At 47.1% G+C, this 13,682-nt stretch overlaps 1 protein-coding gene across 8 annotated transcripts in view; it reads left to right on the forward strand.

Annotated features, from left to right (window-relative positions):
* Positions 1-12,989, forward strand: part of PSD2 (pleckstrin and Sec7 domain containing 2) — an 87,380-nt gene extending 74,391 nt beyond the window's left edge. For all 8 annotated transcript variants that reach the window (XM_074838712.1, XM_074838709.1, XM_074838711.1 and 5 more), the window contains 5 exons: positions 193-263; positions 7,096-7,253; positions 8,313-8,457; positions 9,518-9,661; positions 11,229-12,989. In XM_074838712.1, coding sequence (XP_074694813.1) covers positions 193-263; positions 7,096-7,253; positions 8,313-8,457; positions 9,518-9,661; positions 11,229-11,435 — 725 coding nt within the window. In that variant the 3' untranslated portion in view covers positions 11,436-12,989. The remainder of the gene's footprint in view (positions 1-192; positions 264-7,095; positions 7,254-8,312; positions 8,458-9,517; positions 9,662-11,228) is intronic.
* Positions 12,990-13,682: the final 693 nt, after the last annotated feature.

Genomic DNA, 13,682 nt, shown 5'->3' on the forward strand with positions numbered 1-13,682 from the left:
CATCCCATGTCTCTCAAACACATGTCTCTACAGACAAGCCATTCATAAGCAATAGCTTGGAGGTGTATGAGGTCTGGGCATTAGTGCATGCCTGTGGTGGGTCAGGAGAAGGGTTGGTTTTGCCAGAAATGTGAAGGTCAAGCAGCACTGGCAGAAGCAGGCATGTATAATTAAATGTTCTTCCTTTTTTAGCTCCCAGAGGAAGAAGAGGTTGGAAGAAATTTTATGCTGTGCTTAAAGGGACCGTGCTATATTTACAAAAGGTAACCATGGTGGACTATCCCATTTGCTGTTTCATGCTGTCTCCAAAACAGTCATGCTGTCCTAAGCAGGAGAACAACAGATGCAGGTAGAGGTGAATCCATGTCCTAGTGCATGCATGGACATTTATAGAGCTCCTCTAGAGAGCAGTGTACAGAACTGGAGGATGCCGTCATCTTTGGTGGTGGTGTTCATGCTAAGGGCACTATTCACAGCCTCAAAAGAGGGGCACACAGGAAGAAGTATGAAAGAGGGAACATTGAGACAAGGTTTCTGCAGAAGTGTCCCAGCAAGTAAGAGCTGTTGAGGAGGATGAATGAAGAGATGATATGGAATAGGTGAAATAGGGTGTTGGTGAGACATGCAATACGAAGCTGAAAAGGCGAAGCATAAGACCACTCTTATCCTGCCTATTGTTTTATTTGCTGGCAGAGATCTGATTATGAGCAGCTTCACTGAGTCTGGTATGGACCGTGCTTAAAGTTTATCTTCTTCAGGAGCTATCTGAGCTGGGTCCTTCCATGGGCTGCCAAGTGACACTTTCTGCCTCTTTCATCTCTGTTTGTTCTGTGACCACCTCTACTCATCACAGGTATAAGTCCCAGGTCCTCATGGGAGGCAAAGTCACCATGGAAGAGCTTCCCTGCATTCAGCACTCTGCCTTTCAAGACACTTGGATGCTGGGAGGATTTCCATGGATAATCTTTTCTGTGGGAAGATCCAAAGGAGCCTGGATAGGGGTTCACTTGAATGTCAGCGTGAGCCAGCCAGGGATGCCAAATGTTTGTTCATCACGCAACAGCATAACCCACTGAACTAGGTCTGAACTACCTTAGTAGCGCATGTTGTGCAGTAACCCATTGAACTCACCTTGCTGGAACAGCACTCCCTGTGGGTAGATGTTCCTATGTATTGCAGTATTATCTCCAAAGCAATGAGAATAAACAAACATTGGATTATATAAGAAAGGTAGAAAGATCCTCAGGGCAGCACAGAATTGTGACTCAGAGCTCGTATCACACCCTAATGATTCTCATGTTTTGCCAGATTCTATGGCACGTATCACAAAGCCAACAGAATCTGGCAGCAGCCGATCGTAATTTACACTATGGGTTGCTCTTAGCCAAGTGGTATTTTTACAGCCTTGCCACTCTCTCCTGCAGCTGAGGGAAGCTACAGCGTACAGGAGAGCCAGATCTTCCACAGCCCTCTAAGTCAGTGGCACTCTTTTTACATCTCAGTCTCTTGACTCGTTACAAGTCTCCTCATGGAGTCCACCGAAGCGGTCCTCATGCTGACCATGGATGATGCATGAGGATTTAACTTGTACAGAGCTACCATCAACATTTAATTTTATGACAGTTTTTCTATGGAAAAAAAAGCACAATTTCATCAAAATCACAGGAACCATTTGGATCTAAATTCATTTTTCACCAAGGGCTTCTAGGGCATGTATCTTGGGATGAGTCTGTTGAGGGGGTACATATTTGGAATGAAATACACTTTCAGGACAGAATTTTCTTCCCATGCTGGACCAAAATCGAGTTTACTAAAGATTTTCTTGACTGCTTGAACATCACTAGAAGGAGCTGTGAAGCCAACAATGAGTGTCATTGCTGTTGATGGGGCAGAGGCGTTGGGTTTTCTTTGCTATACAAGGCTAGCAGCAGTAACCTTCAGACTGTTTTATTAACGTAGTTCTTTATGTTAGTACTAGATGTTTGGAATTTAAAAAGAGGGCGAGGATGAAATTGAGGTGGCAGTTGGAAGACCAATGTTCTTATCTAGATGACCTTCAGGAACAAATGGTTAAGAGACTGAGGACTTCCTTTATGGACAAGGACTGAGGAAGCAAAACATCTAAGATTTGGCTAGGTTATGAAAGTGTCTGGTGAATAACAGCCATGACTGATGTGTAATTAGCAGGAGGGACTGGAATTGCCAAGGGTGCCCCAAGAAAGTGACATTTGGAACAACATCAAAAATTAACCTGAGGAACATTTGGGCAAAGGATTTGGGCAAAGTGGTGTTTTTTATTCATGAGCTGCTGCCAGACTGTATATGGTCCTCTTCAGAGGATTCCTTGGGCTGGGCTTGGCTGTAGACAGTGTCTATCAGGCTTGCAGGGACAGGACATGAGGATGACACTGTGAAGACAAAGTCCCTGCCCTGCCAATTCCAAACATTCCCAGCACCAAAACAGAGAGTGGATAAACATCCATCTGCTCTGTCAATTCTTAGTGCAATTTCTTGCCTGTGGGGTGGTTTGAAGAACAAGACCATTGCACAATACAGGAAGAAAATGATGTGCCAGCCTCAGCAGAAGATGCTTGCAGATAAACATAAGGTAGAACCTCATTTGAGCACAAATCACTAGGAAAAGATTTTCTGATGTGAAGACAGAGGAGAAAGTACCTGCTTCCAGACCCACCTGAGCCCACGGAGCAGAGGTTTAGCCTGTTCCAGTTTTTTGCTCAGACCAAACCAAAGATCTAGGCTTTAATAGGAAATTCACAGAAGTTTAATAGGAAACTCTACTCAATTTGGTTTTAGGGAGCAAGCTGAGTAGAAATAAGAGTGAGAGAGAGGGAAGGAGGCAGGGAAGGAGGGCCTGGGGAGATAGATGTATAGAAGGGAGGAATGGCAAGATACAGAGAAAGGGGGACATTAGATAGGCAGAAGAGTGTGTGAGTGGATGGACGGGTAGAAGTCAGTCTGAAGCAATTTAGGCAGCAGCCATAAACCTGTTGATGTAAAGATGTCACATGTCATTGACTTGCCAGTGTTAATTGCTGGATTAGCATGTTCTAGCATAGTCTGTTGAAGCAATTGCCTGATCCCCTAAAGGAATGCAGCAGTCTTGAGGATGAAATGCAGGCTTGGGAGCAGGGTGCACCTCTCCTGTGCTCTAATCTGCACTGGGCAGTGACGCACTCCATGGCCTTTGGCAACTTACTTCACCTCTGTGAAATGGGGATAATAACCCTTAATCACCACACATAGAGGGGTGTTGAGAGGAATGATGGAGAGCTATAAAGCATGAGGTGCTTTTATACAGAAGTACTGGAAGGGGTGGAGGTCTTCCTTCAGGGTCTGCCCTTGCAGCCCCCAACCATGAAGGAGTTCCCAGAGCAGCCCTGAGCCGTGGGTGCTGACCTATGCAGGCAGGCCATTGCCATGGCAGTGCTGCTTGGAGCACCAAGTTCATGACCAGACTAAAAAGGGTGCGGTGGTTAGTATTCCTCATTAAATGGTTTGTTTAGATTGCTAGATGTGAGCTGAAGAAAAGGAAAAAGGAAAACCCACTCACAAGCCAGAGCACAAGAAATCTCTGTGGCTCCATGTCCGTATTCACATCACTGCTGATGGATGGTGCTGAGTCCAGAGGAGAGGGCAGCAAGACCAATGCACTGGGCTCTCTGGCCCCATACAGGTGCCCTACAAAGGCAGGCACAAGAGACAGATGCCTTTTCTTGACAAAACAAGCTTTGAGCTGGGGAGTTCATATTAATTGTGAATCTCCCACCACTTGCTTGCAGGGGTGGGCAGCAGGGAAGAGCTGGCATCAGAAGAGTGAACCAAAGACACCATAGAGCTATGCCATGGCAGAAGCTAAGCCCAGGCAAGGGGGTGATTGTGCATGTTTAAGCAGAGCCTTTGTGCAGACAGGTGAGGCACATGAACGGGGAGTCTGTCTATTCCATCAACATTAAAAGCTGAAAGTGAATTAAATTAATTTAGAACAATTCTGAAACAAAGTGTCCACACCCAGGCTCAATTCCTGCAGAAGGTATTCCCAAAACAGACCCTGAAAACCCCTGACTTCCCCTGGGGAAGCAAGGGAAAAATAAACGTGTCACCATTCAAGGACTGGGGCCTAAGTTTAACTGGAACAGTGTGGCACAGCATACCTTTCCCATTTCCCAGTGACAAGTACCTGTGTGAACAGTGCAAGACACATAAGACAAAAATTCAACAGCCCTGAAATACCAAATTATCCCCTTTGCCAGGAAATTTATGGCGGGGCAGGATAACACCATGAAAAATTTGAGAGCAAGGTTAGTGGTACTATAGTGTGGACAAAACATTACCTGAAGTTCCTTCAAATATGATACTGCTTGTGGTTTAGGATAAATCAGTTTCTTTGAGATTTAAACCAGAATTCCTTCACTGAAACCGTCTGTTACTAGTATGTTTTTGGACACATCTCTTCCTCAGCAGCAGTTTATGCACACACTTAAATTTACATCAACGCTCAGAAAGAAATAAGGCAAAATGTAGATGAGCTGCTGGAGGCTTCGGAGCAGAGCTGACATGCTTTGCTGAAGGGCAATGGGATTATTCTCTGGGGGAAGGCTACACTACGGTGTAAGTGCTGGGACTGTGACGGCTCCAGCCATGTGTGCATCATACAGCCTTGGAGCTGTTTGCGGAGGGTGCCTGTTCAAGAGGACACAGAGGTCTCCCAGCACTGGCAGCCATGCAGGTCATCATGACTACCACAGCACAGGCATTGAGATGATCATCCTGGCAGAGCCAGCCCGTGCAGATGTGGGCCTCCAACACCATCCACTCCTGCAAACGCAGATAGTTTTCCACCAGCAGGGAGGCAACGAGCAGGTAGAGACAACCTGCTTGATTCAACCTTACACTGATTTACTGGGCCCGGTGTTAGAAAAAGAAGATTTGGCTTTTCTTACACCTACGTTGATGCCTGTAAGTCTGAAATCAGTAGAGGCAATACATGATGATACCATTTGAGGTGAAGATCTGCATTAGTCAAACCAGTTTGTAGCTGTGGCAGTTTGTCCTGGTCACATGCCATTAAGCCTAGCTATTTGCACTGTACTTTCAGAAAGCTTATCTTGAAATAAGAGATCATGGGCATCACAGTCAGATTTATTCAGATCCAAAGAGCTTCAGCGTTGGAAAAACATCCAGAATGGGAAGTCCCTCTACAGTATATGAGGCCTGAGCAGCAATGTCTTCCTCAAGCAACTATTTCTCTCCAAGTGGGGTAACATATTAGGTCCTCATAAGACAAAGCATTTGTTTGTTTCTTAAAAGGCTAATAGCCCATTCCTCTGGCTACTGAAATCCCCACTGTGGAAAGGTCGTCTATACTGCTCCACAGCACAGTGCATTGAATGTCACCCTGAACAGTGAGCCTGCAGCACCCACCCCTTCCTCTGCTGGAAAGCTAGGCCTTTGCTTTGGGGTTCACCCTTAAGAAGGCGGTTGTGTGAGCCTGGAGCCCATGCCAGACATTTCTGGGCTCTGGGCCCCATGGCATTTATTTGCACAAGGTAAAGTATCACATGCCAGGGAACACAGTATGGCAACTACTCTCCTGGATGGGGTGATTGCTTCAAAAGAGGGGGGAAGGAAAGGTTTCAGAAGCTTATGTCCAGTCAGGAGCATGGGTCTGGTTGAGCCACATCCGTGGCTGGGGAGTGCTGGTCCCTGATGTTCTGAAAAGCAACCGAGTGGAGACCTTTCTGACCCTACACCAGAGAACAGCCTTACTGACCAGGGTGAGCAACCAGGAGACTGCAGCACGACTTTTCCATGAATGGCTGGATTTGTACCACCAGGACACAAGGAAAAAAACATCTTTTTGCAAATCTGCAGAACAGACCAAGCTCTAGCTTGAAAGCTAAGGAAGGGCTGGGACACCACCATTGGGCAGAGCCGCCCCTGTGCTGACAGCCAAGGACAGTCAAGGAAAGCAAAACATAAGAGTGAATTAGTCCTGTAGATTTGCACTGTCATCAGCAGGGCAAGGCAGGCCCTTCCAGGGTCACTCTGTCCGGACATGGCCTCTAACATGATCAGGGGGTGATGGGGTGGTGGTTTGTTTTAGCCAGGGCCAGGTTTTCTTACATCCACCTATCCATACGTGCATGCATCCATCCATCTGTCCATCCTTCCATCCCACCAGCCGCCCAGACCAGCTGTTGAGCTGGCAAGGGTGCAGAGTGGGAGGGAGGGTATTGATTTAAGTGGGTGAGAGCTCAGTCACTGGGAAAGCAAAGGGTAAACACAGGTTTGATCGAACTCCTTTTTTCCCTGAAAATTGCTGTGCCAAGATCATCTTTTCAGAACCCCATGTTTGGTATTTTCTATCTGTTTATAAAATATATACATATATAGTCATTGCTACATTCCCTACTTGTGTGAAATTGTCCTTCAGTCGAGAAAGTAAAACACAAATACAGGGAATGCTGCTGCAATTTGCAAGTGCCAGTCTAATGAATTAGATGGGAGACCATGCCAAAGGGACACGCGTCCTAAAGAGACCAAGCATGGTTCAGGTGGGCCATGCTCAGTCTGGCCACTGCCCAGCAAGCCCAACATGTGCACAGAGGTGTGCTGGCTGCAGGAATTCTGCTGTTCCAGGGCTGCCCGAGATGGTGCAGAACCTGAGCCCAGATCCTCCGCCACACAAAGCTGCAGCACCAGGGCAGACGCTGCCAATGACTGGGAGTTGCATTCCAGCTTAAGCTCTGCACTCTGGGTGAAGATCTGCAGAAACCTGGCCCTGTTTTATGCCTTCCCCCAAAGCCTCAGGCATGTGCCGTGTTAGAGATAACTATTGATAATTACGTTTAAAACTTTCATCTCCTTCTTCACATCTACCCAGTGAACTTAATGATGGAAGAAGTTGCCAGATGTTAATTATTATCATTATCAGCTCCTAGCATTTACTGCACAAAGCAGAGCTTTTCTTGGTCTCGGTACTTTGTGATTATAGCACAGAGGGAAAGGTATGTTCATTAAAGTAGCCTGCAAATGTTAGTGTTGTCGTTATCCAATTAACGTTCCTCTTCACAGGATGAATATAAACCTGACAAAGACCTCTCTGAAGTGGATCTGAAAAATGCCATCCGTGTGCACCATGCCTTAGCCACAAAAGCCTCTGACTACAGCAAGAAGTCCAACGTGCTCAAGCTGAAGACAGCTGACTGGAGAGTATTCCTCTTCCAGGCCCCGTAAGTACCCACTCTTCCTGCAGAGCCTGGACCACCAGCCGGACCACCAGCCACTGCCAGACTTCCTCCAACCTGGCCAGATCAACACATGCATTAGGGGACATACTGTGGGGGAGGAAGGTGCTGAGCAGGAGGTCTGTAGGTCTGTGCAAAGGACTTGGTCATGGAGTAACAGTTTCTACCTGTCACTCTTGGTACCTGGGTGTCAGTCCTGGAGGTCCTTTCTCATCTGTCACCAAGGTGGGCTGAGCAGGATGGGCTGGGAGGTAAAGGGCTGAGTAAAGGGCTGTCCTTACTAACTTCTTTTGTCAGTCTGTGGAAGAGAGAAAATCTACATGGTGCATTGAACTAAGGAGCTGATGGTTCCCCTTGTTAGCTTTTGATGGGGAAACTGTCTAAAGCTCATTAAAGAAGTCTCCCCAGACAGGCTATATCTTCTTTGTTCCTTAGTCCATTGCAGATGAAAGTTGCCCTGCTAATAAGTGTGATTGTCATTTGTCTGATGTTTTTCTTGTCTCCTGCTGAGATAGGTGACATTGTCTGTAAATTGGGCTGGGGTGCTAATGTGAAGCTAAAGCTTGACATCTGAATTTGTGCAGTGAAAACACAGCTGAAGGCTGGGGGAAGCAGTGTGTGAACAGATCTGATGAGCGACCCTGGGCAGTGTCCCATGAATGACAGAAATGAGGGGTCCACCCTGCTCTGTGGGACCTCTGTTATGTGGCTCCCACTCTCCGAAGAGCAGGCTACCATTGGCCCTTGCCACCATGCTACGTCTCCCCAGCTCCTTGGGGAATGCAGTCAGAGCTGATGAGGAAGGCAGGATTGCCAGGAATTCAAGAGGCAGACAACAGCCCTGAAATCATTAGGGCACTGTAGAGGAGACACTTAGCCAGTGTTTTCCTGTGTTCACAATCCAGGCTGGCACAGAAATGGCATCAAAGCAAGGCCACTGATGGCCCTCCTGAGAGTGGGTGGCTCCAGGACTGTTCTGAGCTGGCTCGTCCTGGGTCAGGAGCATTTACAGACACCCCCTCTCTTCTCCCTCTTCTATAACAGAAGTAAGGAAGAAATGCTCTCCTGGATCCTGCGAATCAACCTCGTTGCTGCGATTTTCTCTGCCCCAGCATTCCCAGCTGCAATCTGCTCCATGAAGAAGTTCTGCCGCCCACTTCTGCCTTCGTCCATGACCAAGCTGTGCCAGGTAATGTGTGAGAGAAGGAGCGATGCAGGGTGCCCAGCACTCAGCCAGCCCTTCAGCACGCAGCTCAGGCTGAGCCCGTCCATAGCTCCCCCAGCTCCTGCCTGATAGACACATTCAGGTGCTCAGGGTGGGAGCAGGGGAGTGGAGTGAGCAACTTGGACAGACCATGGCAAATCCCACTGTCTGGGCAACGCTTCCTTTGTAATGGCTATAAAGCAACCCTATGCACACACACCTGCCTGTGCAGCTGTTGATTCTGCCTTGTTTATTGCTTTTTTGCCATCACATCCCAGCACTTTTCTGGTGCTACTGAGCCCAACAGCTGGCTACAGCCCTGGTTTATTTTATAACATGGCACTCAGAGGTGGCGCCCTGTTGTTTCTCAAGCTGAAAAGCCACAGATGAAGGGAGACTTTGAGTCCCACTCAGTGGGGAAGGTTTTCTGGAAGCAAGGGAGCGTGGTGCACCAGACCATGGCTGCCTAAGGCTCAGTTAACCAAGAGCAATGGGCAGCTGCCATCCAAAGAGTAGCTTTTGTTTGCACTGTCCAGGGAAAGCCCAACATGCCTTAGCACCTCCAAAAGGTAGGGACACACTGCCACTGTCCCCCAGCAAAAGGGAGGACAGCCTGAAGTGTCAGGGCAGACATACAGCTCCTATCTGCTGAACCAGATGTGGCCAGATGTTGTCTTTCTCAGAGCCCAGATGGGGAGGGTACTTTTATCTCAAAAAAGAGTAGGATGAGCAGCTCTTGGGACACTGCTGGTTCTGCCTGGCTGTTAAAGGATGCAGAGCATTTCGTGTTTATGATGCTAAAGAAGCCTAGGTGCCAGAGAAATCCACTCTTGGCACTTGTGATAGATGAGTTTTGATCTTACTCAAATACCTGTGTTTCAGCTGCTCCTTATCAGATGAATTTGCAAATGCACTGAACACCTTTGGCTCCAGGACAGTAGCTAAGCTTACATCCTTGCAGAGGTAGATTCCACATCAACAGGCAGGCGCTGCACTTGGGTGTTGATCTCCTATGTTTTAATACCTGACACGTTTCTCTCGGCAGGAAGAACAGCTGAGGTCTCATGAAAATAAAATGAAGCAGATTGCAGACGAATTAGCAGAGCATAAATTACATCCTGTAGAGAAGAGCCTCAAGTCAAAAGAGGCTGAGGAATACAGACTCAAAGAACATTACCTAATATTTGAGGTAAAGGAACTTTCATCTTTTCTGTGATAAATGATGCCTTGGCTGATTGAGGGGAACTAAGAACTCCGGAGTGGATGCTGTGAGCCTGGGAGAGCATGAAAGGAGAGAGAAGGACGAGGGCTCTCAAGCTGGATGGGTGTCTTGGGGCAGCAGCAAGCCTCACTGTCTTGCACTGAAGCTAAAAAAAGAAATAACAGATATTTCCTCCCCTCTGTAATTTCTAACCAGAGGAGGGGAAAACTGATGAGAGAAATAAAATCTTCCTTTACTGTGCCAAAACTTGATGTTTCCTCAGGTCCCAAGTAAGAAAGTGGTTCAGTTCTCAGTGTGCATCACTCTTTTTCAGCAACATTAATAAAAAGCTAAGGGAATCCCTGGGAGAATTAACCTTGTTGTGCTGCAACCCTTTCTGTAAATAAAGCCAAAACCAGATGATTACAGTCTTTTTGACGATGCATGTAGCTAAGTTTAACTTCTCTGCAAAGTCTAAGAAGCATTTAATTGTGGGAGAAATTAGATATTTTGTTCCAGTAAGAGCTGAGCAGAAGATGTGAGTCCTGCCACATAGGTGTCAGTGGGAAGAGACTGCTGGAGGCCTCTAGTCCTGCTTCCAGCAGGAGCTTGAACTATTCCCTGTATTAGCCCAGGCTGAATGTGTCATTTTGTGGCCGAGTCTCAGAAATCTCCAAGGATGAAAATGTCCCACCTCCCGCATACCAGGGCTGCACCACCCTTTTGTGTAATGCCCAGCCTGACTCTCCAAAGCCACAGTTTCTGGCTGCTGGTTCCCTTGTCTTCATACCAACCCTTCAAATAGTTGCTTGCTGCTGCCTCCTGGTTTCCAGACATCATGTTTTGGATGCCTGCAGAGAAGTCTTCATCTGAGTATTTTCCCCAGGCTGCCTTTTCTGTCTGCAAGGAGAAGTTGGCACTTCCAGAGCATAATTCGTCTCATCTGTCTTATGAGATATGCTCTAGAAATGCTTGTTTCTCTGTGCTGACAAAGAAACGAGTATAGGCTGCCTCTGAGATATTAGGGGAAAGGACGAGTATTACACAAGTCTGTAAAAAGAGGTCCCATCTAGCCTTGGACTAAACGTGCCAGGCAGGGAGGAGATACCTCCCTTTATGCTGTGCTCTGTGAGGAACAATGTGGGCACAACTGAGCAGTAACACTGGATGGAAACAATGGCAAGCAGAAGTATTTGAATCAATTGAGGGGAACCCCTAAATGAGGAAGGAGCAGAGCTGTTGGTCTTATTTTGCCTCCAGTATCCACCTTATACAATCAGAGTAGCAGTCAAGACCCATAAGAGCAACTGGAGAGTCTTACACAACCCTCCTCTTTCTCCTCAACCCTTTCAACGATGGGTTGATCAGTCTTTGCAGGCTTTGCACAGACCAGGCATTGTGCTGAGGTCAAACAATACTGGTTGGGTATGATTAGAGGGGATCCCGACCATATAGGATGTGTTTTCCTGCAGTAGCAGATGGCATTGTCTCTGCTTTGCCCGCATGCCGTGGCCTGTCCCTGTTCCCAGGCTCTCTGTTCCCTCTTTCCCTGCAGAAGAGCCGCTATGAGACATACATCAACCTGCTGTGCATGAAGATAAAAGTCGGGACAGATGACCTGGAGAGAATTGAAACCAATTTCTTCAAGGTGGAAGCTGACGATATTGCTTTGCGGAAGACACATTCAAGCCCTTCCTTGAGCCAAGGACACATGTCCATCAGCTGTAAGGCAGAAAAGGACATTTTAGAGCAGAACACTTAACAAGGAACGCCTGCACAGGGAGGATGAACTGGTGATGCTTTGCGGGCCTGGACTAGATTGATGAGCACAATTTACCTAGGAAATTACATGAGCAAAACCGTAGACATGTATGACACGGTGATCGCTCTAGTGAAAGAAATTGAAGAAGCTTTAGTTGACACTCTCTGGCAATGCTCTGGCATTTCAGCATCATAGACATGCCATCTCTTCTTCACCCCCAACGGCACCAGTGGCTTTTCTTTCCCTCCTACTGCAGCCTGCACAACAAAGGGATATGCTGGTTCTCCAAGGGCCAAGTTGCTCTTTTCTCCACCAGCCCTCTCTCTCCTCCTCCTTCTCTCCCTGGAGTCCCCACTGGTTCACGTCCACAGTTCCTGGCAGTGCAGGAAACTCAGCTGAGACAACAGTCTGTGGCACCACCAGCACTCCCAGACAAGGGCACAGAGTGGCAGGGAGCATGTCCCTCCCCCGAGAGGAGCACCGATCAACACATCAGGATAGGATGGGTGTCATGAGCTAGTCACCAACCTAGTGAGAGGTGTCTTCAGCACGGCATGTGGGAATGTCATCTGTCCACAGCAGGAGAGGCCTGAAGTGCCCTCTGTCACCTTATCCTTTTTATATATATATATACATATACATATGAATATATATAAATAAATATATATATATAAGGAAACTTTAACGTGGGTTTTTAACCTCAGTGTGCAAGTGAAGGCAAGATGCCTGGGGAAGACACTAGGGACCGTGGAGGGTCTGACCAGCCCACCAGGATGTTTTAAAAAAACGCAGTAGCCTATGTATCTTTTTTTTTTTTCCCTCCTTTTTTTTTTTTTTTTTATGCGAATGGAAATCCCACCTGGCTTTGCTGTGAAACATCGCTCTCCTGTTCCTGCTTGTTCAGACAAACTGGCCAAGTGGCTGCGTATTTAGCATCCATGGCATCCATCACTTTGGGTTCGAGGCACAATTGGAGCTGTGCTTCGGATTCTGCTGAACCTTTGTGTGCAGGAGCAATTCGACCTGCCCATCAACGTAGTACTTCCTCCATTTTGCAATGCACATACTATACTCTTTTAAGCGGGGAATTGTGTTTCTGTTCCTTTCTGCTGTCTGTGGTCCAATGATTTACTGTTGTGCTAGAAGTGATTCCTCTGCATTTCAATGCCGCTACTGTGCTCCCGCACTTTATTTATTTATTTCACTGTTTGGTTTCGTCCTTTAGCTCAGATTGCTTTTCTTTCCCCTAGGTGCATTCACAGTAATCAAGTTCCAGTTTTGCGGGATCTTGTAGCTGCTAATTAGAGTCATTTATTGTTTATATTTTGCAGCATTTTTTTAAACAAAGTAAGATTTATTTGGACCTTTAACGTTTGAGAGCCTACGGACTACTGTTTTCCATGATGGTTCATGACACTAAAAACCTCTGCCCAACTTTGTCACCTCTTCTTTTATCTCTGTTTCTTTGTACAGTTTGATAGTTTATTTGAACTGATGCACTAAGAATCATGTAAAAAAGAATAACAATAAAGCTGAATCTGTTGGTAAAGAGAATTGGTCTAAAGTACAGTTCTACTGTGTGCTGGATTGGTCCCAGACTTCACAGCACTCCATGGCCAGGCTGACACAGATCTCCACCAGCGCCTGCCACATGAAAGCCAGTTTCCTAAGGACAGACAGCACCAGAAAATCACAGTGCCTTTCCACATGCCCACCCGTCCTCCTGGGAGCTGAAAGCACTGGCCTGCCCATGCTTTGGACAGATGGCTCACCTGTAGAGCAGGTGTGGCCAGATGGGCTGCTTTGGGAACACATTCAGGTAACTCTTCCCTCTGTCAGGTGCATCCCAGGTCTGTCTGTCCACATGCAGCCTAGAGGTTTATGGGAGGAGAAAGATACCAACATCTGCATTGGTGGTTGCAGGTGTTCTGGAAACTGTTCCCAGTGGCTACGTTGAGTGTCATGGTTGTTTCTCCAAGGCATCATGTGCTTTGCTGTGTCAGGTAGTGTGCAGGCACCCCTTGCACTGAAGACCTCCAAAGTGCTGCTACTCACATGAATCATTTGGTGCCCAGACTTACAGAGTGGAAGCCCATAGGAAAGCCAGGCCTGACTCTTGCTCTCCAAAATCCCAGGTAATTTTTTGTACCTCAGCCTGTCCTTTCTGACCATCCTCTCCAGCAGGCAGTGACATCTCCAGTGTGTTTGAGGAAGCCACCAAGAGCAGCTCAGTCCCCCAGATTAAAG

This window comes from Strix aluco, chromosome 13 (assembly GCF_031877795.1).
Source record: "Strix aluco isolate bStrAlu1 chromosome 13, bStrAlu1.hap1, whole genome shotgun sequence".
Taxonomy (NCBI): Eukaryota; Metazoa; Chordata; class Aves; order Strigiformes; family Strigidae; genus Strix; species Strix aluco.